This window comes from Nerophis ophidion, linkage group LG08 (genome assembly GCF_033978795.1).
Source record: "Nerophis ophidion isolate RoL-2023_Sa linkage group LG08, RoL_Noph_v1.0, whole genome shotgun sequence".
NCBI classification, from domain to species: Eukaryota; Metazoa; Chordata; class Actinopteri; order Syngnathiformes; family Syngnathidae; genus Nerophis; species Nerophis ophidion.
In genome coordinates this window covers 38377698-38404173 of record NC_084618.1, presented here as the reverse complement: position 1 = coordinate 38404173, position 26476 = coordinate 38377698, and the positions used below count along the sequence as shown (strand labels likewise).

The following is a 26476-nucleotide window of genomic DNA, read 5'->3' as shown; positions in this document are numbered from 1 at the left end:
TAAAGGTCAAATGGTTGTTCTTATTTAAATAAATAATATAACAACAAGCATCTCAAGGACATTTGTCAAAGTACACACATTTGGTATCGGTGACACCAAAATACACATGGCAACAGTAAAGGCTGTGTGTTCCCCGATTAAAACCCAGCTCTAAGAAGAAAGAAAAAGTTAGCATAATCCCACTAATTACTAAATTACAATCTTGAGGACGTGACACTAAACACAATTGTCCTCCTATAGGGGGACTACATCCAACGGGTAATTTCAACGACAATAACTGGTTTAGACGTTGGCAGGAAACTCTCACAGAAGGCACATTAATTTTACAAAAAGAGTGCTACAGCGCTACACTGATCCAGCTAGCGCACCTTGATGGCACTTGATCAGGAGAAGTTTAAGACCGTATATAATGTGCAACCCGGTGAAAGACGGAAAAAAAAAAGGTCCAAGCTGGTGGAATATCCCGGAGGTCACATGAAATTCAAGCAATGTGGCGACAATCTGTAGCAACAGGTCAAGTGTGTTTGATTATGAAAGTAACCTGCAGTGTTAACATTAACAAAACAACAGTACACAAGAGGATCTGCGATCAAGTCATGTCAGAATTACTACAATCATTGGCAAATTTGTGATGTAACGCTTTTTACTACCAGTCGAAGACCAAAAACCCAACTCACCCCAAGTAGAGATAGCTCTATACTGTACATTGCATGATGTACATAAAACATGTGTATGTATTTAAAACAGTGTTGTAAAAATAGAACCAGCAGCACACTTTTGAGATAACATTTCTTTAAGGGTGTCCAGTCATATTGTGGAAATGTGCTTGTGTGGGTAATGTGTTTCATCACCAGAAAGTGTACAGTGTGTGTGCCTGTACCAGTATCTTCTTCCTCCTTCCAAAGAAAAAAAAAATCTACTTGATTGTCATCAGCTCAAAGTTGTCGTCCGTCCCCCTCCTGTCCTTCACTCCATCTTGTTGAGGTCTACATTGTCCAGGTCGATGTCGGGCGAGGCCACGCAACAGTAGCACAGTTGTTGGGTGTAAGTAGAGATGGCGTCTAGAAAATAACAATACAACTATTTAAAAAAAAACAAAAAACAATCTTATATAAGAATATACAGCCACTTGTTACATTAAAAAAAAAAAAATATATATATATATATATGAAACATTTGTTAGTTGGCTCTGTAGGTGCTGTATTCCTTGACGTGAAACGTGCCTTAGACACATTAAATCACAATGCTCTACTGGCCAAGTTAACATTCTTTGAATTTTCTGAAATTGCCCTCTGCTGGATTAAGTCATATCTCGCTGAGATAATTAAAATTAAACAGTCCTGCTCATTTTATCTCATTTGCTCTGCTGGAGTCCCCCAAGGTTCAGTATTGTGGCCAATAATGAGTCTGTATGGAAATGACTTGCCCTAGCTTTGCAACACAGTAAAAATACATCATATGTTGATGATACACTTCTGGATACAGATGCCAAAACAAGAGCTGATGGAGCTGCAATTCTGTCTGTAGCCATGGTCCCAGTATCTCTCTGCCTCCAAAACTCCTGCTTACACTTAATACTAAAGAACTGTATGCAACTTCTTCTCACGCCAGCCAGCAGGGGCTGAACAGCCATCTGTTCTGGTCAATGAAGAGCATTTAGAGGGGTCCAACAATTTGAATACCTTTGATTCAAACTTAACTTTCAAAACCATGTTAAAAACAAATGCTAACATTGCTAAATTTAACTTGGCAAACTTTAAACATGTAATGCCATACTTGACGGGAGAGTCTACAAAAGGTTTATATGCACACTATGATATTTAGTCACATTAACTATTGCTACACAACTTGGTTTCACACATCTGAGAGCACATAAAAGCCACTCAAGTTGCTGTTTAAGAAAACACCTAATAACAACACTAGACAGCAAGTCCTCGCATTATCATTATGGTAAGGTATTATTGTAAGTAAGTAGAAAACCCCAAACCAGTGAAGTTGGCATGTTGTGTAATTCGTAAATAAAAACAGAATACATTTATTTGCAAATCCTTTTCAACTTATATTCAATTGAATAGACTGCAAAGACAAGATATTTAATGTTTGAACTGAAAAACTAATTTTTTTAATGCAAATAATCATTAACTCAGAATTTAATGGCAGCAACACATTGCAAAAAAGTTGGCACATGGGCATTTTTACCACTGTGTTACATGGCCTTTCCTTTTAACAACACTCAGTAAACGTTTGGTAACTGAGCTTGATGTACAGCTTAAGTTCTTCAACAGTCCGGGGTCGCCGTTCTCATATTTTAGGCTTCATGTTGCGCCACACATTTTCAATGGGGCACAGGTCTGGACTACAGGCAAGCCAATCTACAAACCCTGTTTCCATATAAGTTGGGAAATTGTGTTAGATGTAAATATAAACGGAATACAATGATTTGCAAATCCATTTCAACCCACATTCAATTGAATGTAAGTGTAGCAATAGGAATTGCTTGTATGTGTGTTTTTCCTACCCGGAGGTTTTAGAGTGACACACCGGGAGAACTGTTGAATAAAGTTCCCTGTGAGAAGGGTAGAGCTTAACCGTCCAGTTTGTATAGTCATTGACGACAGAACAAGCTGAAACATGGAGGCAGCGGATCATTTTGAACGGTGAGGACAGCGCATGTACCGGAAAACAGAGGGGTTTTTTTTTCGGACGAAGCTAAAGGAAGTTAAGTGCTGTTAGCATAACAGTGAGCTACGTGACATGACCACTGAGCAGGAAGGAAATACAAGCTCAAGAAGTATGAGGATGGATAGATTAAAACCCCCTCAACAATGGTGTATGGACTCTGTAAATATTGCCAAGTCATGGAAGACCTGGAAAGAAGAATTTATGCTGTATATCGAGCTAACAATGCCGGATACAGAAGAAACAGCGCGGGTAAAACTTTTTTATTACCTCATTGGAGAATGCGGCAGAGAGCTATGTGGAACGCTAATGGGCTCAGACATAAGAGTGACTGTTTCCAGTTTGATCACTAAGCTAGATGGACATTGCAACCTCAAAATGAATGAAACCGTGGAAAGATACAGATTTTTCACACGGAACCAAGCTGCGGGAGAAGCAATCGACACATATCGCTGGCAAGTTCCTGCAACTTTGGGCAGTTAAAAGATTCCCTAATAAGAGACAGGATTGTTTGTGGCACACACAGCTCAAGTTGGAGAGAAAGACTACTCAGAGAGGACAAGTTGGATTTGGACAAATGTTTACTAATTTGCAAGTCAATGGAGATTTCACGTGAGTACAGCAAAGCAATAGAAGGAAATGGTGCAGAGGATGTACATGCAGTAAAACAAGCAACAAGAAAAGTCAAAATAATGAAATGTCTTGCAAATACTGTGGAAAAACAAATGAAAGGCTCAAGCAAAAGTGCCCAGCTTTTAGAAAAAAATTTAAAAAATGTGGCAAGAACAATCATTTTCCAGTGGCATGCAGAAGCAGTACAGGTATGAAAGAATACTACAAGAAAAAAGTTCACACAATAGCAGAGACTGATTCAGATTCATGTGAAAAGATAATGACAGTTACAGCAGTAACAACAAAAGCAGCAGAAGGCAACCAAATAGAGAAACAAAACGGCAAAACAGAGCAGCTGTTTGCTGGGATGAAGATTAAGGAAAACAATGTGAACTTCCAGATTGACTGCGGGGCAACTTGCAACGTCATTCCAATCAACCTGCTGAATCCAGATGTGAAATTGGAGCACACTGACAAGGTGTTGGTAATGTACAATAAGTTTAAGTTGTGTCCGTTAGGAAAATGCAAAGTTAAGAAGACAAATCCAAGAAATCAGAAGAAGTAAAAAATTGAGTTTCAAGTTGTTGGAGCAGACTGTAAAACTGCACTTCTTGGCCGCAGCGCAAGTGAAGCAATGAAACTCATTCAGATACAATACGACAACATTTATGCACTGGATAGTATTGTGACAAAAGAGCCGGTGACAGGAGACACTTGGCAGCTGGACGACATAAAGACTGAGTTTTAGGACGTGTTTACAGGCGATGGCTGCTTACAAGGTGAATATAAACTGGACATAGACAACTGTGCAGCCCGTCAAACTTCCAAAACGAAGAGTTCCAGTGGCAATGATGAAACCACTTAAAGAGGAAATCACAAGTCTTGTTGACAGAAAGATAATCGCACCAGTGGAAAGAATCACCGAATGGATCAGTGGCATGGTGTCGGTACAGAAACCCAATGGCAGGCCCAGACATTGTATCGACCCAAGACCACTCAACAAAGCTCTGAAGAGAAGACATTTTCCACTTCCCACAATAGATGACATTTTCCCTGACTTAGCAAAAGCAAAAGTTTTCACTGTGTGTAATGTGAAGCACAGTTTCGGGCACGTGAAAGTAGATTGAGAGTCGACCTATCTGACGACATTTGCAACTTCTTTTGGTCGATTTCGGTGGCTGAGAATGCTAATGGGCATCAGTCCAGCGCCTGAAGTGTTTCAACGTAAATTAACAGGCATTGGAGAACTTGCCAGGCAACTACATCATCGCAGATGACATCCTGATTACAGGAGAAGGAGACACAAAAGAGGTTGCAGTCAAGAACCATGACAAGAACTTGAGACTTTTTCTAGAAAGGTGCAGAGAAAGAAACATCAAGCTGAATGCGGACAAATTCAAGCTCAGGAAACAGGAAGTCTCATATATTGGTCATCTGCTCACGGCGGAAGGACTCAAAGTTGACCCAGAGAAAGTGCGCGCCGTCACTGAAATGCCTGCACCGACAAATGTGAAAGGTGTTCAAAGACTGGCAGGACTAGTAAACTATTTATCCAAGTTTTATGAGCATCTGTCAGACGATTGTGAAATACTAAGACAACTCACACACAAAGAGAGTCTATGGGAATGAACAGACTTGCAGGAAAATGCATTCAGAAGAATAAAAGACAAGATAACACAAGTTCCAGTAATGAAATACTACAGCCCGGAAGAAGAGTTGACGTTACAGTGCGATGCAAGTGAAACAGGACTCGGAGCAGCGCTAACACAAGGAGATAAACCAGTGGCATATGCAAGTCGTGCTTTGACGATGACAGAAAGAGGCTATGCACAAATTGAAAAATAATATTTTGCTATCGTGTTCGGCATGGAAAAGTTTCACCAATACACATATGGTCGTCTAGTCAGTGTAGTCGGACCACAAGCCTCTAGAGACTATAATCAAAACAACACTGATAATTGTTCCTAAAAGAATGCAACGCATGCTTCTCAGACTACAGAAGTATGATCTGAACATCACGTATATGCCTGGACGTGACATGCTACTGGTTGACACTTTGAGTAGGGCTTACTTGCAAAACGCCAACAAAAGTCAGACTGAGTTGGAGGTCGAATGTGTCAACATGGTTGATTATGTGCCAATATCAGCTGAAAGAATGGACAATATACGCACAGCGACAGGATCAGATCCAGAACTACAAACATAGATCAAAATTATCCAACAAAAGTGGCCAAAAGACAAAAAAAGTGTACCTGTTGAAATAACTAACTTTTACTCACTACAGGATGAACTGAGCACCCAAAATGGACTGTATTTCAGGGGAGAGAGAGTCGTGATTCCATACTCGCTCCAAAAGGACATCACTCAGCAGATTCACTCTTCTCAGCTGGGAACAAAGGGATGCCTCAGGAGGGCAAGAGACTGCGTGTATTGGCACGGTATGAACGACCATATCAAAATGCACGTTGCTAAATGTGGCACGTCGATCTATGGACACAAAACAACAAAGAGAGACACTACAGCCTCATGAGATCACTACCAGACCATGGGCTAAAGTGGGAACAGACTTGTTACTCTTTTGGCAACAAAGAGTATCTAGTGACTGTGGACTACTATTCCAATTTCCGGGAGGTGGACTACTTGCCAGATACAAAGTCAAGCACAGTCATTCGAAAGATGAAAGCTCACTTGGCACGACAAGGCATTCCGGACGTTATTTTTTCAGACAACGGAACCCAATTTAGTTCTGCAGAGTTTGCAAATTTCAGTCGCAAATGGGAATTTATGCACAAAACTTCCTCTCCTGGCTACCCGCAAAGTAATGGCAAAGCGGAATCAGCTTTTAAAACGGCCAAACGACTGATGAGGAAGGCAAAACTAGCTGGACAGGACATGTCTCTAGTCATTTTGGACCATCGCAACACCCCAACCTAAGGTGTGGATACGAGCCCTGCACAAAGACACTTAAGCAGGAGAACAAGGAACCTTCTACCGATTAGAGACAGCCTCCTAGAGCCCAAAGTGACCAACAATGGGTCAGGACTCGGGAAGAACCGACAAAGACAATCAAAATACTACAACCAAACTGCCAAGGACATGGACTCTTTGAAACCAGGTGATGTTGTGAGAGTGCAGCCTTTTGATACGAACACCTTATGGAGAAAGGCTACAGTTAGCACTCAACTTGGTAACAGATCCTATGCAGTGAAGCTGGACACAGGCAGTGTTCTCAGAAGAAATCGTTGCCATCTGAGAAAAGCTGGGGCTACGCAACCGGACAGGTCAGAACAATCACAAACTGAGACAAGACTCGATCCAGTGTCTCAAAACCGAGAGCTCACAAACCACTACACGGTCAGGACGTGTGGTACAGCGTCCAAGACATTTGAATTACTTTGTGTGTACTTAGCTTCACAGAAAAAAAAAAGAAAAGAAAGAAATGTGAACTGAGGTTGATGTATGATGAGTAAAGGCTGTTATAGTTATGTTCTGAAAATAAGCTAAAGCTAAAATACATTGTGGTAACTAAAAGAAAAAAAAGTATGCACTGTGAAACTGAATGTAAGGTTTGTTTTGCACTACGAATGTTTTAAATAAGTAGCAATTTGAAAATGCATTGAGTTTGTACAGTAGCAACTTAAAAGTTAATTTTGTTGGATTTAATATTTGAAAATAATACTCTTTTGTTTAAAAGAAAAGGGATGTAGCAATAGGAATTGCTTGTGTGTGTTGTTCGTACCCGGAGGTGTAAGAGTGACGCACCGGGAGAAGTGTACCGTGTATGTTGAATGGCAACTGTTGAATAAAGTTCCCTGTGAGTAGGGTAAAGCTCAACCGTCCAGTTTGTATAGTCATTGAAGACAGAACAAGCTGAAACAGTAGGGGTGTAACGGTACTTGTATTTGTAATGAACCGTTTCGGTACGGGAGTTTCGGTTCTGTTCGGAGGTGTACCGAACGACACGGACATATTAAGTAGCGCCGCACGTTGTGTAAACAATGCACACCGAGGCACCATGAATTGATTATCAATCAATCAATCAATGTTTACTTATATAGCCCTAAATCACTAGTGTCTCAAAGGGCTGCACAAACCACCACGACATCCTCGGTAGGCCCACATAAGGGCAAGGAAAACTCACACCCAGTGAGACATCGGTGACAATAATGACCCAGTGGGACGTCGGTGACAATGATGACTATGAGAACCTTAGAGAGGAGGAAAGCAATGGATGTCGAGCGGGTCTAACATGATACTGTGAAAGTTCAATCCAGAGTGGCTCCAACACAGCCGCGAGAGTTCAGTTCAAAGCGGATCCAAAACAGCAGCGAGAGTCACGTTCACAGCGGAGCCAGCAGGAAACCATCCCAAGCGGAGGCGGATCAGCAGCGCAGAGATGTCCCCAACCGATACACAGGCAAGCAGTTCATGGCCACCGGATCGGACCGGACCCCCTCCACAAGGGAGAGTGGGACATAGAAGAAAAAGAAAACAAACAGCAGATCAACTGGTCTAAAAAGGGAGTCTATTTAAAGGCTAGAGTATACAAATGAGTTTTAAGGTGAGACTTAAATGCTTCTACTGAGGTGGCATCTCGAACTGTTACCGGGAGGGCATTCCAGAGTACTGGAGCCCGAACGGAAAACGCTCTATAGCCCGCAGACTTTTTTTGGGCTTTAGGAATCACTAATAAGCCGGAGTCTTTTGAACGCAGATTTCTTGCCGGGACATATGGTACAATACAATCGGCAAGATAGGATGGCGCTAGACCGTGTAGTATTTTATACGTAAGTAGTAAAACCTTAAAGTCACATCTTAAGTGCACAGGAAGCCAGTGCAGGTGAGCCAGTACAGGCGTAATGTGATCAAACTTTCTTGTTCTTGTCAAAAGTCTAGCAGCCGCATTTTGTACCAACTGTAATCTTTTAATGCTAGACATGGGGAGACCCGAAAATAATACGTCACAGTAGTCGAGGCGAGACGTAACAAACGCATGGATAATGATCTCGCCGTCTTTAGTGGACAGAATGGAGCGAATTTTAGCGATATTACGGAGATGAAAGAAGGCCGTTTTAGTAACGCTTTTAATGTGTGCCTCAAAGGAGAGAGTTGGGTCGAAGATAATACCCAGATTCTTTACCGTGTCGCCTTGTTTAATTGTTTGGTTGTCAAATGTTAGAGTTGTATTATTAAATAGAGTTCGGTGTCTAGCAGGACCGATAATCAGCATTTCCGTTTTTTTGGCGTTGAGTTGCAAAAAGTTAGCGGACATCCATTGTTTAATTTCATTAAGACACGCCTCCAGCTGACTACAATCCGGCGTGTTGGTCAGCTTTAGGGGCATGTAGAGTTGGGTGTCATCAGCATAACAGTGAAAGCTAACACCGTATTTGAGTATGATGTCACCTAGCGGCAGCATGTAGATGCTGAAGAGTGCAGGGCCAAGGACCGAACCCTGGGGAACTCCACACGTTACCTTAACGTAGTCCGAGGTCACATTGTTATGGGAGACACACTGCATCCTATCAGTAAGATAAGAGTTAAACCAAGACAGGGCTAAGTCTGACATACCAATTCGTGTTTTGATACGTTCTAATAAAATATTATGATCGACGGTATCGAAAGCAGCGCTAAGATCGAGGAGCAGCAACATAGATAACGCATCAGAATCCATCGTTAGCAATAGATCATTAGTCATTTTTGCGAGGGCTGTCTCCGTGGAGTGATTTGCCCTGAAACCGGATTGAAAGGTTTCACATAGATTGTTAGACGCTAAGTGTTCATTTAACTGCTCCGCAACAATTTTTTCAAGGATTTTTGAAATAAAGGGAAAGTGAGACACCGGTCGGTAGTTTACCATGAGGTCAGGATCGAGGTTAGGTCTTTTAAGAAGAGGATGAATAACCGCTTTTTTGAATGCAAGGGGAACAGTGCCCGAGGAGAGTGATAAGTTTATAATATTTAGCACTGATGGACCTAATAATACAAAGAGCTCCTTGATCAGTTTCCCAGGAAGAGGGTCAAGTAAACATGTTGTCTGTTTTATTCCATTTACACGTTGTAACAATTCCTCTAATGTTATTTCCTCAAAACGAGAGAAACTATTTTGGAGGGCAGTATCCGCCGTATATACCATCGTATCAGTGTTAATAGAACTCCGTTGTAGCTGGGACGCATTGTCTTTAATCTCCTTTCTAATGACTTCAATTTTCTTACTAAAGAATTGCATAAAGTCATCAGCTGAGTGAGTTGAGCTACTGGAAGGGGTCCCTTGTTGGGTTAGCGATGCTACCGTACTAAACAAAAATTTAGGATCGTTTTTATTACGGTGGATGAGATTTGAGTAATATTTAGCTTTAGCTAAGGTAAGCATGCGTTTATAAGTTATTAAACCATCACTCCATGCTTGATGGTGCACCTCAAGTTTAGTCGTGCGCCATTTGCGTTCCAGCTTTCTACATAATAATTTCTGAGCTCTAGTTTCTTCTGTAAACCACGGGGTGCGCTTTTTTGGAGCCTTTTTTAACTTTAGCGGTGCTATGTTATCAATGGTTTCGCGCAGGGCGTCGTTAAAGTTGTTAGTGAGGTTATCAATAGAGCCCACATACTTTGGGAATGGTGCCATTACCGAGGGCAGTAGGTCAGCAAGAGTTGTCGTTGTGGCCGTATTAATGTTGTGGCTGCTATAGCAGTTATTATTATTATTAGTTTGACGAACATGCGTCTGAACCTCGAATTTTATAAGGTAATGATCGGACAATACTTTAGTATACGGGAGTATCGTAACTTTGGAGACGGTGATACCCCTGACAAGTACTAGGTCTATCGTATTACCGTTGCGATGCGTGGGTTCATTTATTATTTGTGTGAGACCACAGCTATCAATTACAGTCTGGAGCGCTACGCACGGTGGGTCCGATGGGGTATTCATATGGATATTAAAGTCCCCCATAATGATTATATTATCGGCGTGTGTCACTAGATCAGCAACGAACTCTGAGAATTCATAGATAAAGTCCGAATAGGGCCCTGGGGGGCGGTAGATAACAGCCAGGTGTAGAGGCAGCGGTGTGGCAGACTTCATAGTAAGCACCTCAAACGATTTATATTTATTATTTATGTTAGGACTAAGGTTAAAGTTTTCGTTGTATATTAGTGCGACCCCCCCACCCCTTTTAAGCGGACGGGCAATATGCGCATGTGTAAAGTTAGGAGGACATGCCTCATTTAGCGCAAAAAGGCGTTTGGTTTAAGCCAGGTTTCGCTGAGACCGATGACGTTAAGATTGTTGTCTCTGATAATATCATTAACTAACAACGTTTTAGGAGACAATGATCTTATGTTTAAAAAACCTATATTATAGGTAGTGGGCTGTTTTAGGGAGTTTTTGATCAAATTATCCGTAGTAGCAATATTAATAATGTTGTGTTTATTATGCCCAGTGCATTTAGTATAGTTAGACCATATCTAGGAATTGATACGACAGGAATTTTCCGATTGTTTGATTGTTGCTTTGATAAACTGCACGCATCATGGTTAGCCACCTCAGTAACGGGGATTTTCCGATTGTTTGTTTGTTGCTTTGATAAACTGCACGCATCATAGTTAGCCACCTCAGTAACGGGGATTTTTCGATTGTTTGTTTGTTGCTTTGATAAACTGCACGCATCATAGTTAGCCACCTCAGTAACGGGGATTTTCCGATTGTTTGTTTGTGATTAGTGTGGACAAGTTGAAAAACTTATTCGGGTGTTACTATTTAGTGGTCATTTGTACGGAATATGTACTGTACTGTGCAATCTGCTAATAAAAGTTTCAACCAATCAAAAAAACAACACACGGCATGTTAGCAACAACTGGGCTATGATAGACTGACCATACCTACTCTTTTCACCGGCCATATCCTTTTTGCGGGGCTGTCCAGGTGGAGTTTCTTAAATGCCTCGAATGTCCGGCATTTTGAGTTTTGGTTGCGTGTATTTTCAATGTACGTTCTGGGTTAAGAAGGGGTTAAAAACAAAAACAAAAAGTGCTGCACGCAGCAACATTTGTGAGGGAGGAGGGGCATAGACAGAGAGCGAGAGAGTTATGATAAACGCGCATGAGTCGCCAGGCTCTGCTTTTTACCCATAGATTCATCAGATTTTATTTTTTATTATCTATAGCAGGGGTGTCGAAAGTATGCCCCGGAGGCCATTTGCGGCCCACAGCTAATGTTTTGGAGGCCCACTGCACATTCTAAAAATACTATTAATCCATCCATTTTTTCTGCCGCTAATTCCCTTTTGGGGTCGCGGGGGGCGCTGGAATAAACAAAATTCTAAACAAAAGTGAAATAAAAAAGCTTAAAGGCTAAATGTAATTTAGAAAAAGTTGCAACATTGACTAATAAAACAAAGCTGTTTTTTTTCTTTCAAACTGTCACTGCTCAAAACATAATATCGAATCAAAATCAATGTTATTATGAATTATTGACCTATCCAAGTTTCCGATTACTTCAAATCAAATATTCCACTATGAAAAATATTTTTGGTGGAAGATTTAGCAAATTTGTTAAATAATCAAAAAATTTATATTCTGTTGTTTTCTTACTGTACCGAAAATGAATCGAACCGCGACCTCTGAACCGAGGTACGTACCGAACCGAAATTTTTGTGTTCTGTTACACTCCTAATTGAATGCACTACAAAGACAAGATATTTGATGTTCAAAACTCATAAACTTCATTTTTTTTGTGCAAATGATAATTAACTTGGAATTTAATGGCTGCAACACGTGCCAAAGTAGTTGGGGAAGGGCATGTTCACCACTGTGTTTCTCCACCTTTTCTTTTAACAACACTCAATAAACCTTTTGGAACCGAGGAGAGACTTTTTTGAAGCTTTTCAGGTGGAATTCTTTCCAATTCTTGTTTTATGTACAGCTTAAGTTGTTCAACAGTCTGGGGTCTCCGTTGTGGTATTTTAGGCTTCATAATGCACTACACATTCTCAATGGGAGACAGGTCTGGACTACAGGCAAGCCAGTCTAGTACCCGCACTCTTTTACTATGAAGCCACGCTGTTGTAACAAGTGACTTGGCATTGTCTTGCTGAAATAGGCAAGGGCTTGGATGGCAACATATGTGGCTCCAAAAGCTGTATGTACCTTTCAGCATTAACAACGGTAACAGTTTGAGATGCCACCTCGGTAGAAGCATTTAAGTCTCACCTTAAAACTCATTTGTATACTCTAGCCTTTAAATAGACTCCCTTTTTAGACCAGTTGATCTGCCGTTTCTTTCCTTTTTCTCCTATGTCCCACTCTCCCTTGTGGAGGGGGTCCGGTCCGATCTGGTGGCCATGTACTGCTTGCCTGTGTACCGGCTGGGGACATCTCTGCGCTGCTGATCCGCCTCCACTTGGGATGTTTTCCTGCTGGCTCCGCTGTGAACGGGACTCTCGCTGATGTGTTGGATCCGCTTTGGACTGGACTCTCGCAACTGTGTTGGATCCATTATGGATTGAACTTTCACAGTATCATGTTAGACCCGCTCGACATCCATTGCTTTCGTCCTCTCCAAGTTTCTCATAGTCATCATTGTCACCGACGTCCCACTGGGTATGAGTTTTCCTTGCCCTTATGTGGGCCTACCGAGGATGTAGTAGTGGTTTGTGCAGCCCTTTGAGACACTAGTGATTTTTTTTTTTTTTTTGGGTTGTACTTGTATAGCGCTTTTCTACCTTCAAGGTACTCAAAGCGCTTTGACACTACTTCCACATTTACCCATTTACACACTGATGGAGGGAGCTGCCATGCAAGGCGCCAACCAGCACCCATCAGGAGCAAGGGTGAAGTGTCTTGCTCAGGACACAACGGACGTGACGAGGTGGGATTTGAACCAGGGCCCCTTGGGTTGCGCACGGCCACTCTCCCACTGCGCCATGCCGTCCCTATTTAGGGCTATATAAGTAAACATTGATTGATTGATTGAATGGTGCCTTCACAGATGTGTAAGTTACCCATCCCTTGGGCACTAATGCACCCCTATACCATCACAGATGCTGGCTTTTCAACTTTGCACCTAGAACAGTCCTGAGGGTTCTTTTCACCATTTCCAAAAAACAATTTGAAATGTGGACTCGTCAGACCACAGAACACTTTGGATCCATCTTTGCTGAGCTCAGGCCCAGCGAAGCCGGCGGCGTTTCTGGGTATTGTTGATAAATGGCTCTGGCTTTGCATATTAGAGTTTTAACTTGCACTTACAGATGTAGCGACAAACCGTAGTTACTGACAGTGGTTTTCTGAAGTGTTCCTGAGCCCATGTGGTGATATCCTTTACACACTGATGTCGCTTTTCTGTGCAGTAATGCCTGAGGGAACGAAGGTCCATTATATCATCGCTTACGTGCAATGATTTCTCCAGATTCTCTGAACCTTTTGATGGTATTATGGACCATAGATGGTGAAATTCCTAGCAATAGCCCGTTGAGAAATGTTGTTTTTTAATCTGTTTGACAATTTGCTCACGCATTTGTTCACAAAATGGTGACCGTTTCCCAATCCTTGTTTGTTAATGACTGAGCATTTCAGAGAAACTGCTTTTATAACCAATCATGGCACCCACGTGTTCCCAATTAGCCTGCACACCTGTGGGATGTTCCAAATAAGTGTTTGATGAGCATTCCTCAACTTTATCAGTATTTATTGCCACCTTTCCCAACCTCTTTGTCACCTGTTGCTGGCATCAAATTCTAAAGTTAATGATTATTTGCAAAAAAAAAGTGTATCAGTTTGAACATCATATATGTTGTCTTTGTAGCATATTCAACTGAATATGGGTTGAAAATGATTTGCAAATAAATCATTATATTCCGTTTATAGTTACATCTAACACAATTTCCCAACTCATATGGAAATGTGGTTTGTAGTACCCGCACTATTACTATTAAGCCACACTGTTGTAACACGTAGCTTGGCAGCATGGAAGTCCATGAGAACCTTGCTTGAATGGCACCATAATGTATGTTGCTCCAAAACCTGTATTTACCTTTCAGGATTAATTCTGGCTTTACAAATGTGTAAGTTACCCATACAATCACAGATGCTGCCTTTTTAACTTTGCGCCTATAACAATCTGGATTGTTCTTTTCTTCTTTGGTCCGGAGGACACAACATCCACAGTTTCCAAAAACAATTTGAAATGTGGACTCATCAGACCACAGAACACTTTTCCACTTTGCATCAGTCCATCTTAGACGATTTTGGGCCCAGCAAAGCCGGCGGCGTTTGTGGGTGTTGTTGATAAATTACTTTCACTTTGCATGGTACAGTTTTAACTTGCACTTACAGATGTAGCGACAAACTGTACTTACTGACAGTGTTTTTCTGAAGTGTTCCTAAGCCCTTGTGGTGATATCATTTACACACTGATGTCGCTTTTTGATGCAGTACCGCCAGAGGGATCAAAGGTTCATAATATCATTGCTTACGAGCAGTGATATCTCCAGATTCTCTGAACCTTTTGATGATATTACGGACTGTAGATGGTGAAAACCCTAAATTCCTTGCAATAGCTTGTTGAGAAATGTTCCTAAATCTTTCGACAATTTGCTTACGCATTTGTACACAAAGTGGTGACCCTCGACCCATCGTTGTTTGTGAAAAACTGAGCATTTCATGGAAGCTGCTTTTATGCCCAACCATGGCACCCACGTGTTCCCAATTAGCCTGTTCACCTGTGGGATATTCCAAATAAGTATTTGATGAGCATCCCTCAACTTTCTCAGTCTTTTTTGCCACTTGTGCCATCTTTTTGAAACATGTTGCAGGCATCAAATTCCAAATGAGTTAATAATTGCAAAAAATTAAGTTTTCCAGTTCAAATGTTAAGTATTTTGTCTTTGCAATCTGTTCAATTGAATATAGGTTGAAGAGGATTTGCAAATGATTGTATTTTGTTTTTATTTACAATATACACAATGTGCCGACTTCACTAGTTTTGGAGTTTGTATAATATTTTCGATTTTCCGAGCTAGCAAAACTTTCTGGATGCTTCCCCTGTTTTTTAAAGTTCTAAATGGACTGTTAATATACAAAAAACAACAACAGTGGAGAGTACTAACCAGCAGAGACTGTAGTATTCAAAGGCGCAGGACTAAATTCAGCCAAATGGTACTGTCTATTAGAAACAGCATTATGGAATACTTTACCGGAGCACATAAGAAACTGTGGGGTCCTTAAAAATTGGTTGAAGTCAAACCAGTCATGCTCCCATAGATGAACCTCTCTATGGACTCTCCTTTAAAACTCATTATTTGTACCTGTGGTCTTATTGTTTGTCTATTGTGTCCATAGTGTCCAACTCTGTGTTTGTGTGTTACTACTACCTGCCCAAGGACAATGGATGCAATTTAACTTTTGTGATAATTCCAGCATATTTATGTTGAAGCTATTTTGGCTGTCACATCGATTAATTATTACTGTACAAATTCAAACAAACAAATAAATAAAACAATACAGACCTAGTATTTTATCAAGCTGAATAGATGTACAGTAGTGGTCAAACGTTTACATACACTTGTGAAGGAGATAATGTCATGGCTGTCTTGAGTTTCCAATCATTTCTACAAATCTTATTATTTTGTGTCAGAGTGATTGGAGGACATACTTGTTGACCACAGTACTTTCCTCCAGAATGTCTTATCTTTGTCCATGTGATGTCTGATGAAACAAAAATCGAGCTGTTTGGCCACAATACCCAGCAATGTGTTTGGAGGAGAAAAGGCGAGACCTATAACACCACACCAATCCTACCGTCAAGCATGGTGGTGGTAGTATTATGCTCTGGACCTGTTTTGTTGCCAATGGAACTGGTGTTTTTCAAAGAGTAAAGGGGACAATTAAAAAGGAGGATTACCACCAAATTCTTCAGGACAACCTAAAATCATCAGCCCGGAGGTTGGGTCTTGGGCGCAGTTGGGTGTTACAACAGGACAATGACCCCAAACACACCTCAAGAGTGGTAAAGAAATCGCTAAATCAGGCTAGAATTAAGGTTTTAGAATGGCCTTCTCAAAGCCCTCACTTAAACGTGTGGACAATGCTGAAGAAACAAGTCCATGTCAGAAAACCAACAAATTTAGTTGAACTGCACCGATTTTATCAAGAGGATTGGTCAAAAAATTTAACCAGAAGCTTGCCAGAAGCTTGTGGATGGCTACCAAAAGCGCTTTACTGCAGTGAAACTTTCCAAGGAACATGTAACCAAATATTAACATTGCTGTATGTATACTTTTGACCCAGCAGATTTGGTCACATTTTCAGTAGACCTGTAATAAATTCATAAAAGATCCAAATTCATAGGGGTGTAACGGTACGTGTATTTGTATTAAACCGTTTCGGTACTGGGGTTTCGGTTCGGTTCGGAGGTGTACCGAACGACACGGACATATATTAAGTAGCGCCGCATGTTGTGTAAACAATGCACCATGAATTGATTAACGTGGACCCCGACTTAAACAAGTTGAAAAACTTATTCGGGTGTTACCATTTAGTGGTCAATTGTACGGAATATGAACTGTACTGTGCAATCTACTAATAAAAGTTTCAATCAATCAAAAAAACAACAACACACTGCAAGCTAGCAACGACTGGGCTATGATAGACTGACCAGGGTTAAGAAAAAAAAAAAAGTGGTGCACGCAGCGTTAACATTTGTGAGGGCGGGGCAGAGACAGAGAGCGAGGGAGTTATGATAAACACGCAAGCGTCGCCAGGCTCTGCTTTTTATCCATTGATTACTCAGGTTTAATTTTTTATTATCTATAGCAGGGGTGTCAAAAGTGTGCCACGGAGGACATTTGCGGCCCACAGCTTATGTTTTAAAGGCCCACGGCACATTCTAAAAATATTATTAAAATAAACAAAAACATAAACAAAAGTGAAATAAAAAAGCTTAAAGGCTAAATGTAATTTAGAAAAAGTTGCAACGTTGACTAATAAAACAAAGCTGTGTTTTTTTTCTTTCAAACTGTCATTGCTCAAAACAGAATATTGAATCAAAATCATTGTTATTATGAATTATTGACCTATCCAAGTTTCTGATTACTTCACATCAAATATTCCACTAAGAAAAATATTTTTGGTGGAAGATTTAGCAAATTTGTTAAATAAATAATCAAAAAATGTACATTTTGTTTTTTTCTTACTGTACCGAAAATGAACCGAACCGTGACCCCTGAACCGAGGTACATACCGAACCAACATTTTTGTGTACCGTTACACCCCTACAAATTCATGAATGTTTTTTGTGACAAATAAGTATTTGCTCCAATCACTCTATCACAAAAAAATAAGAGTTTTAGAAATTATTGGAAACACAAGACAGCCAAGACATTGTGTTATTTACAAGTGTATGTAAACTTTTGACCATGACTGTATGTTCTCTAAATCAAACGAGAAATAAGATTTTTATAATTATAAAAATAAAAAAAATACTTAACAAATGTATTACTAAATGTAAAGTATAAAAAAAGCCTTTATGAAAATCATAAAATTATTATTTATTGTTTTATTGAAATTATACATAGTTGTACAGTGGTTCTTCACCACTTTGCGCTTGTAAATTTGAGGCTTCACTCTATTGCAGATTTTCTTTAAAGCATATCTGTGTTTTTGGGCCAAATTAAGCATTAAAATGGCTAAGAAAACTAAAAATATCAATACAGCAGAAGTATTGGCCACTGGATGAGACAAAAACAAATCAGTATCGTGACCACTGGCAGAAATGTATTTACTACAGTCAGACCCGGAAGTAATCAACAGTGATAAATGAGGGTTGACTAAAATATGATGTTTTAATCAGCTATGTTACAATTACACCACTAGATATTGTGTTGGCTTTTTTAGCATTTGTTTAATAACTTTGTGTGTAACACATAACTCATCTTGAAACCCAATCTTTCTCCTTGGCCTTCGACCCAACAAGTAGACTTAGAATTTTTAAATTTTCTTTAGTTATCATATTTGAGAACGTTTGTCTTTTATTGGACAATATATTTTCCCACAAATAATTGCCGATAAACGATATTATTGCCAGCATTATTTTAATTCATTATTTGTTTTAATCAAGCACTAATGTAATTGTAGGAGCCAAATAGAGGGCCATACTTGAATTTATGTTTATTTTATTGTTTTTGAGTGATTCATGCGTGTATGTCAGTGTGCACCCTTTGCAGGTGGTGAAAAGTTCCCACGCAGGCCTATAAGGGGCAGGAGCGTGCTGGGCGCGTGATTGGCAGTCGGGCACCAGCATACCGTCTTTGACCTCACCTGTCTGTAGACCTCACCTGTCTGTAGACCTCACCTGTCTGTAGACCTCGGCTTTATATAAGCTACTATTTATTTTGTTTCCCGAGTATTCTGTTCCTTAATTATTGTAAATAAAACAATCTTCAATATCGCTGCTGGATCAGCTTGAATTAGTGGAGGGAAAGCGGGAAAAGGAAGGCTGTGTAAAAGGTGTGAGTCAGACAAGATGCCCGCGCCTCAAGTGGAACAAACATTTGAAACAAAGGGGTTATAGGAACAATCACTTTCAGTGTTTTATGCCACTACAAGTTGTCAAAGACGCGCTGTGAAAGTTGTCAAAGACGCGCTGTGAAATACAGCCGACAGGATTGCGCACCAAACAGGAAGCAAGGCCAACGCGCATGGTGCAGGAGAACAAAGGACTTCTTTCATGAGGTTTGTGATAAACCATCAAACTCATTCATTAAAAGGACTCCATGGTAATATAAAGTGACTTTTTCTGGACATTATCATGCAAGAATTGTTTGTTTTTGGGACTGCAATCACCGCGTAATGATTTTTAAAGTTTGCATTACAAACATTAGGTGACGGGCTTGCGCGCGCGCTCCCGACGGCCCGTGAACGGACATTTAATACCCATAAAAGGAAAAAGATTATTTTTGGAACTTTTTATATTCGCTTGGAAGTGTAAACGTTTTCTGTTTTACCAAGTGAAGGATTTTTGTTGATTAAAAGAGGAAAATGTCAACTAATAATTCAGCCGAAGGATGGGAAATGACGGCGATTGCGCAGGAGACTTCTCGTGTGCGCGCCGCCAGAATAGGCAAAATGTCACACATAACAAGGCGAATGAACATTGTGCGCAATTTGATGGTGGATGCAGAGGCTTTAAAGGAAGTGAAAATAAATATGAGCAAGTTTAATGAGTTCCTAATGGAATTTAAATCTCCACATAAATCATATTCTGAAGGTTTAGAGCCAGATGAGCAAAGGGATGATGACCAAACATGGTATCAGCCTAAAATTGCTCTAATAGATGCCTTTGAAGCTGAGGTGTCCCGATGGATATCAGAACTTGAAAATCCCTCAACGCACACCTGTGCTCCTCCACCTGAGGACATTGCTATATCAAAAGACAGTGATTTAATAACTGGTCAGTTGAAGGACAATTTAGAGGAGGCGGACGGCTTATATAAGCATGAACTAACTGGTCACCCAGGCATAGTGTCAAGAAGGGAGGCATCAGTCAAGTCCTTCAGTTCAGGACGTTCGTCCAATATTTCCTCTTCATCATTGTGGATTAGAGCGGAGGCGGAAAAAGCTGCTTTGACAGCCAGGGCAGCAAGGTTGCAGGAAAAGCATAATATTGAAGAACAGGAGTTAATGTGCAGGAAAAAAAGAGAGGTTTTGGAGTTAAAAACAGAAATAGAGGCGGCTAATGCTAAAATTAACTACTTGAAGGAAGTAGAAGGTTTAGTGGTGCATGTTGCGGGGCAGACAGCACCGGTTATAGGGGCAGCATTTGATCCATCAAGGTGTGGTTCACCTGTGGGAGGCCCAGTGGTTAGGCACAAGGAAGGAGTTCAGATGCAGTTCCCCACTACTCTGTTCGACGCATCTATACCCCAAGTTCCACATGCCAGCCTCCAACCTCAGCAGGCCCCAGTTCAGCATGCCAGCCTCCAACTCCAACCTCAGCAGGCCCCAGTTCAGCATGCCAGCCTCCAACTCCAACCCCAACCTCAACAAGCCACCCCCAGCTCAACGCAGAACAATCAGCTGATCACAATTCTGGAAGCCCAAAATGAACTGACTAAGATTCTTGTGAAACAGCAGCTTCTGTCCACCCTCCCAAAAGGAAGTGTTCCCTTCTTTGATGGAAACATCTTGGAGTACAAGTCATTCATCCATTCCTTTGAACACATGGTGGAAAGTAAAACGGACAATGACAGGGACAGGTTGCAGTTTCTCATACAGTACACAAAGGGCCATGCTCAAAAACTAATCAAAAGTTGTGAATATATGTCACCAGACAGGGGCTACCAGAAAGCCAAACGATTATTAAAAGAGAACTTTGGTCATGACTTTAAAATTGCCTGTGCATACCTAGATAAGGTCCAGACCTGGCCTCAAATTAAAGCAGAGGATTCCAAATTCTTGCAGGAGTACGCCATGTTCCTCAGGAGCTGCTGTAATGCCATGGAGGACACAGACTACATGGACGAACTGGACACAGTGGCCAATATGAGAAACATTGCGTTTAAGTTGCCCTTCAAGCTGAAGGAGAAATGGCGCAACAAAGCCTATGAGCAGCAGGAGGAGCACAACCGCAGGGTGAGTGTTTTAGACCTGGTTAGCTTTATAGAAAAGCAAGCTCGTGTGGCAGCCCATCCAGTCTTTGGAGAGCTAAGGGTACAGGAGCAGTCAGCCATAGGAAAGGCTAACGCTAGACCCTCTGTAAAGCCGCAACACTCAAAGTCAGCTGGTAGTAGTTTTGCCACGAGAATTGCTATTAGCCCAATGGAATCCAAGCCAGAGTCTGAGTCAGAACCCATTTGTCCACTTTGTAAAAACAAACACCCATTAGAGTTGTGTAGACTGTTCATTAAAAAGAAGCACAGAGACAAGCTCAGTTTCCTAAAGAGCCAAGGCATGTGCTTTGCCTGTCTTTTAATAGGGCACATAAGTTCTGTTTGTCCAAGTCGTCAGACATGTCGACTGTGTAAAAAATCTCACCCAAGTGTCTTACATTATGATAGAAAAGACAAGGTATCGAAAGAGGTAGAAAAGCCCTCTAGAAATGTAAGTAGCGCAGGAGCAGAGCTTTGTGCCCATATAGGGGCCGGGGACCAAGAGAGTGTTCTGTCCATTGTCCCAGTCAAAGTTAAGGCCGGGAAGGGCAGCCAGGTCCTATCAGTTTATGCTCTCCTTGACCCTGGATCCTGCGCTAGTTTCTGTTCTGAACAGCTTATGTCCCAGTTAAACATAAAAGGAGTAAAGACCCATATCCTACTAAGGACTATGAATCAGAAAAAGTCTGTCCCAACTCACATGGTAGCTGGGCTGGAAGTGTCTGCACTGGACAACAATCATTTCCTACCTCTTCCTGTTGTCTTCACACAGAAAGAAATGCCAGTCTCCACAAGCAGCATCCCCAAACAGGAAGACATAGCACCATGGCCATATTTAGGCAACGTTATACTCCCGAGCATCAGTTCAAAGGTGGAGCTGTTAATAGGCACAAATGCTCCAAAACTGTTAGAACCATGTGAGGTTATAAATAGCCATGGTGGAGGTCCATATGCAGTGAGAACATTATTGGGATGGGTGGTTAATGGGCCATTTAGAGGTGGGAATAGTGAGGCACTGAGTGCAACTGTTAACACAATATCAGTTGCAAATCTGGAGGAGCTTTCGATTTCCCAGTATAACCTGGAGTTCAGTGAGGTAGTGTCAGAAGAGAAGACTGAGCTATCAGTAGAAGAAAAACAGTTTTTAGAGATAGCCAATGAGGCAGTCCTACAGGACGGACACTACAGCCTGAAATTACCCTTCAGAAAACCCACGGTCAACCTACCCAACAACCGCCCAAGTGCCAAACAGCGCCTCCACAGCCCGAAAAGAAAAAGGAAAAAGAAACTCCTCTCAGGTCAAACTACGACCCGTTCACACAGTTACAATGTGAACAAGGAACTTAAAAATTTCAGGACCACACTTGGTGGACAGAACACCATCTTTTGCGAGGCAGAGGCAAACCTCTCCACAGTCTCCCCAGATCCACAGGACTTAGAGCCGCTGACCCCAAACCACATTCTCCTTCTAAAAACTCAACCCATCATTCCCCCGGGCACCTTCGAGAAAAATGACCTCTACATCAGGCGCCGCTGGAATCAGGTTCAGTACATGACTGACCTTTTCTGGCACAGATGGACAAGGGAGTACTTGGCGTTTTTGCAGGAAAGACTGAAATGGACCCAAGTGAGGAACAAGCTGCAGCCAGAAGATGTGGTCCTGGTGGTCGACCCCACAGCCCCAAGGGGCTCCTGGCCATTGGGCAGAGTACTGGAGACTCGGCCAGATGGAGGAGGCCTGGTCCGGTCAGTCAAGCTCCAAACAAAGACTTCAGTCATCGAAAGGCCTATCACCAAGCTGTGCCGCATCCTGGAGGCTGAGGGCTGACGGGTCAGTCATGGAGACCAGACCACGAGAGAGCCAAAGGGACGTAATGTATATACTTTATTTTCTCTCAAGACTTTGCCTTTTGTTTGTTTATTATGGAATAGGCTCCTTTTTTGCATTAAATTAATGAATGTGATTGAGTCTGTAAAGATCAATAAGGGGCCGGTGTGTAGGAGCCAAATAGAGGGCCATACTTGAATTTATGTTTATTTTATTGTTTTTGAGTGATTCATGCGTGTATGTCAGTGTGCACCCTTTGCAGGTGGTGAAAAGTTCCCACGCAGGCCTATAAGGGGCAGGAGCGCGCTGGGCGCGTGATTGGCAGTCGGGCACCAGCATACCGTCTTTGACCTCACCTGTCTGTAGACCTCACCTGTCTGTAGACCTCGGCTTTATATAAGCTACTATTTATTTTGTTTCCCGAGTATTCTGTTCCTTAATTATTGTAAATAAAACAATCTTCAATATCGCTGCTGGATCAGCTTGAATTAGTGGAGGGAAAGCGGGAAAAGGAAGAATACGTGACAAGGAAGGCTGTGTAAAAGGTGTGAGTCAGACAAGATGCCCGCGCCTCAAGTGGAACAAACATTTGAAACAAAGGGGTTATAGGAACAATCACTTTCAGTGTTTTATGCCACTACAGTAATCATAATATATAATAGTAAAGGGCAAGTAACCTTTTCAAAGCCAAATAAACCTTAGTTTTCTTCACCATTGCAATTGGAAGGTGAAGAACTTTTAATTATTCTAAATAAGTAAACAAACAATACATATAAAACTGACTCTCCATCACTGATACCAAAATCTGCACTTCAATAAATATTGGACATCTTGAAATGCATTTTTTTCCGCTGGTGGAAAAACTATTGAGTGACTTTCTGGTTGCTATCACTTTCAAACAAATTGGTAGTACTGGCCTGTACACGCCGTGTGGATTGGTTCATCTTGCTATTTGGTTTGAAGCCAAAACATTCACACACGTAGATATCGGGCATTGCAATCATCTTTTTTCCTCCCAATTTCTGTTACCTTGTGGTGCTTCTCACGAGTAATTTCCAATTTCTCGCAGAGATCGATAACTATTGTCTAAGTCTAGCAGAGCCCTGTTGATGCACGCTGGGTGTGTATGCCAGCAGCTCCGCCTCCACCCAATGAGACTAAGGCAGTGGATGACTGAGAAGAGGATTCACTCACTTCATTTAATTCTGCTAGTGAATAAACGTAATCAGTTGCTGAGAGTGATGCAGAGAGTGAACCCTTTTGCAGTCTGTTTAAAAATCGACAGAAGATAAGCACGTGCAGATTTGGCAATTTATCGATGCGGGCAAAATTAACAAGTTTACTTTAATTTTTTGTTAATTAATTGATTTATTGATTAGCGGACCAGGCCTGTCTTTTGCTGGTTTTCCAAGTAATATTATAATTTGGTTTTGTATCGTAGGAAAGCTGTCACATTTTCCAAAGAGCAAAATTCTTTCTTACTGATTATTTTTTTGAGGTAGGCTGGCCTGGAGCTGCTTGGCAGGTGGATGCAGACAAAGTACACGGGCACGCCAGACAGTGCCACGGCAATCCCCACCAAGGAGTTGATGGTGTCGCTGTATAGCGGCACTACCACCAGGAAGAGGGTGCATGAACAGTAAACGAATGGGAAGAACAGGGACAGCTGCAGAGACACACAAAGACAAGCAGTTTAAGTATTCTGAGTCTGACTGGAGCAATCCTGTCAGCAAATGTGCACAACTACCTTTACGGGTCTGGGCAAGTTGGGGTACTTAAAGCGGAGGTAGATCTGGCTGACGATTGACAGGCCAATAAAGAGCCAGTAGTTAAAGCTGAAGTAGTTGATCAGACGGAGCACATCCGGCACGGTCAGGTACACTAGAGACATGGCACCCTGCAGAAGGAAAATACATACAGTAAAAAGATGACTAAGTGGACTTAAACACGTTAAATATTTATACTTAAACACGTTAAATATTTAAACTAAATATCCAAAGCCTAGGGATAGGTTGATTGGCAACAGTAAAGTGGTCCCAGTGTGCGAATGTGAGTGTGAGTGCTGTCTGTCTATCTGTGTTGGCCCTGCAATGAGATGGCGACTTGTCCAGGGTGTACCCCCACTTCCGCCTGTGTGCAGCTGAGATAGGCTCCAGCACCCCCCGTAATTTCGAACAGGACAAGCGATACAAAATGGATGGATGGATGGATGAGAATTCAATAACATTCTAATGAAAAGTTATGTTCTGTGTGATATCATTTCATGCCAATCCACTAGATGGCAATCATGTGCATTACCAAGTGAGTTACCAATGGGAAGACAAAAGACAAAAAAACCCTTTATGTCAACAACAAAAGCAACTCAGGGAAATCAAAATATAACTTCTCGCTTCACTTTTGGTAAAATAAAAACATGAAGATACCAACATTAAACAGGAGGGCAGGGATGGGAGTGTAGCGCTCAATGTGGATCATGGACAGGGCGTTGGGGAGGTGGCCTTCTCGAGAACCAACAAAATACAATCTATAAGAGAAGACAAGACTGTGTGATCATTGCTTGGCGAAAATAAACCACAGTCTTTAAAAGCCATTTGAAAATGTGCATATGACCTGGAGGCAGAGATGATGGAGGAGTTGAGACTGCCGTAGCAGGAGATGGCCACAGACAGCGGGATCAGCCAGCGGCCCCAGCCCAGAACTCTGTCTGCAAAAGTCTAAGAGGGAAATTCAGCAGTGAGCAAATACTGTGGTCATATGCAACTATGCTAATACTGTGTCCAAATGAAGTTCAAAGCAGGGATGTTAATAAGCCAGTATAGGCCTTGGGAAAACAATTATCAAATACCGGCGACAAGGGGTTGAGTAAGAGTCTTCCTCCCTGCTGAACAAATCACATTATCTGAACTCCTGGACGGCGCTAACCTCTTTAGCCAAATGACTTTCCGCTCATGACCCTCGCCATCAAACCAGATGCCAGACAAAAGAAGGCTGACGAAGTCTTGTGCCAATTTGTTTTCCCGTAAATACTCCAATAATGCCTGTATTTATTTTACCGCTGAGTCTCCAACAGTCGTCGGGTACGTACCTCACCAAAGCAAAACATCTTTAATTGGCCCCAGATGAAAAAACACTGACATCAACAACTACGGCTTGAAGCAACCTGAATGAATGAATCCTGATGATGTTTTGTCAGTAGCTGCATAGGAAGTATGATGAGTGGTCAGTATACAGCAGCTTTATTTACAGAAGCTCTCAATGCGAATCAAAATGTTGCTACTCAGCTGTTGATGTGAAAGTCATGTGTGTTACGCTTTCTGATGGCTCCAAGCAAGCGCATGCTAGGTTAGCTTATAACAACATTGGTTCAGTTGTTGCTTTATTGTGTGGTACACTTGTTAATGAATTACCATTTTGGTCTAAGAAGACCACATTCTCCCGCACTATAAACCATGAATAAAGTTAGAATTTGTGCTTGTTATACATTGTGACATACAACAGTCCTCAATAATTGCTACTAAGCGCCTGCTTTCAATTGCCTTAGGCAAATAACGACCCGCCTACAATTATAATGCTTTTTGCATTTTGTTTCTAATATTTTTCCCGCAAGTTGACATTTCACTGGTTCCTCCCCTTTAACCATAAAAATAAAAACACAATAAACTAGGAATGGGTACCGAATTCTGTAAATTTTTGTCATCGAACCAAACACTGA

At 41.5% G+C, this 26476-nt stretch overlaps 1 protein-coding gene across 1 annotated transcript in view; it reads right to left on the bottom strand.

Annotated features, from left to right (window-relative positions):
- si:dkeyp-120h9.1 (Y+L amino acid transporter 2-like) overlaps positions 1–26476 on the bottom strand; it is a 65282-nt gene continuing 38806 nt past the window's right edge. The window contains exons 8-12 of the mRNA XM_061908508.1: positions 25375–25478; positions 25192–25288; positions 24512–24661; positions 24247–24430; positions 1–1061 (exon numbers count right to left, since the gene is read on the bottom strand). Of these exons, the coding sequence (XP_061764492.1) occupies positions 967–1061; positions 24247–24430; positions 24512–24661; positions 25192–25288; positions 25375–25478 (630 nt within the window). The 3' untranslated portion in view covers positions 1–966. The remainder of the gene's footprint in view (positions 1062–24246; positions 24431–24511; positions 24662–25191; positions 25289–25374; positions 25479–26476) is intronic.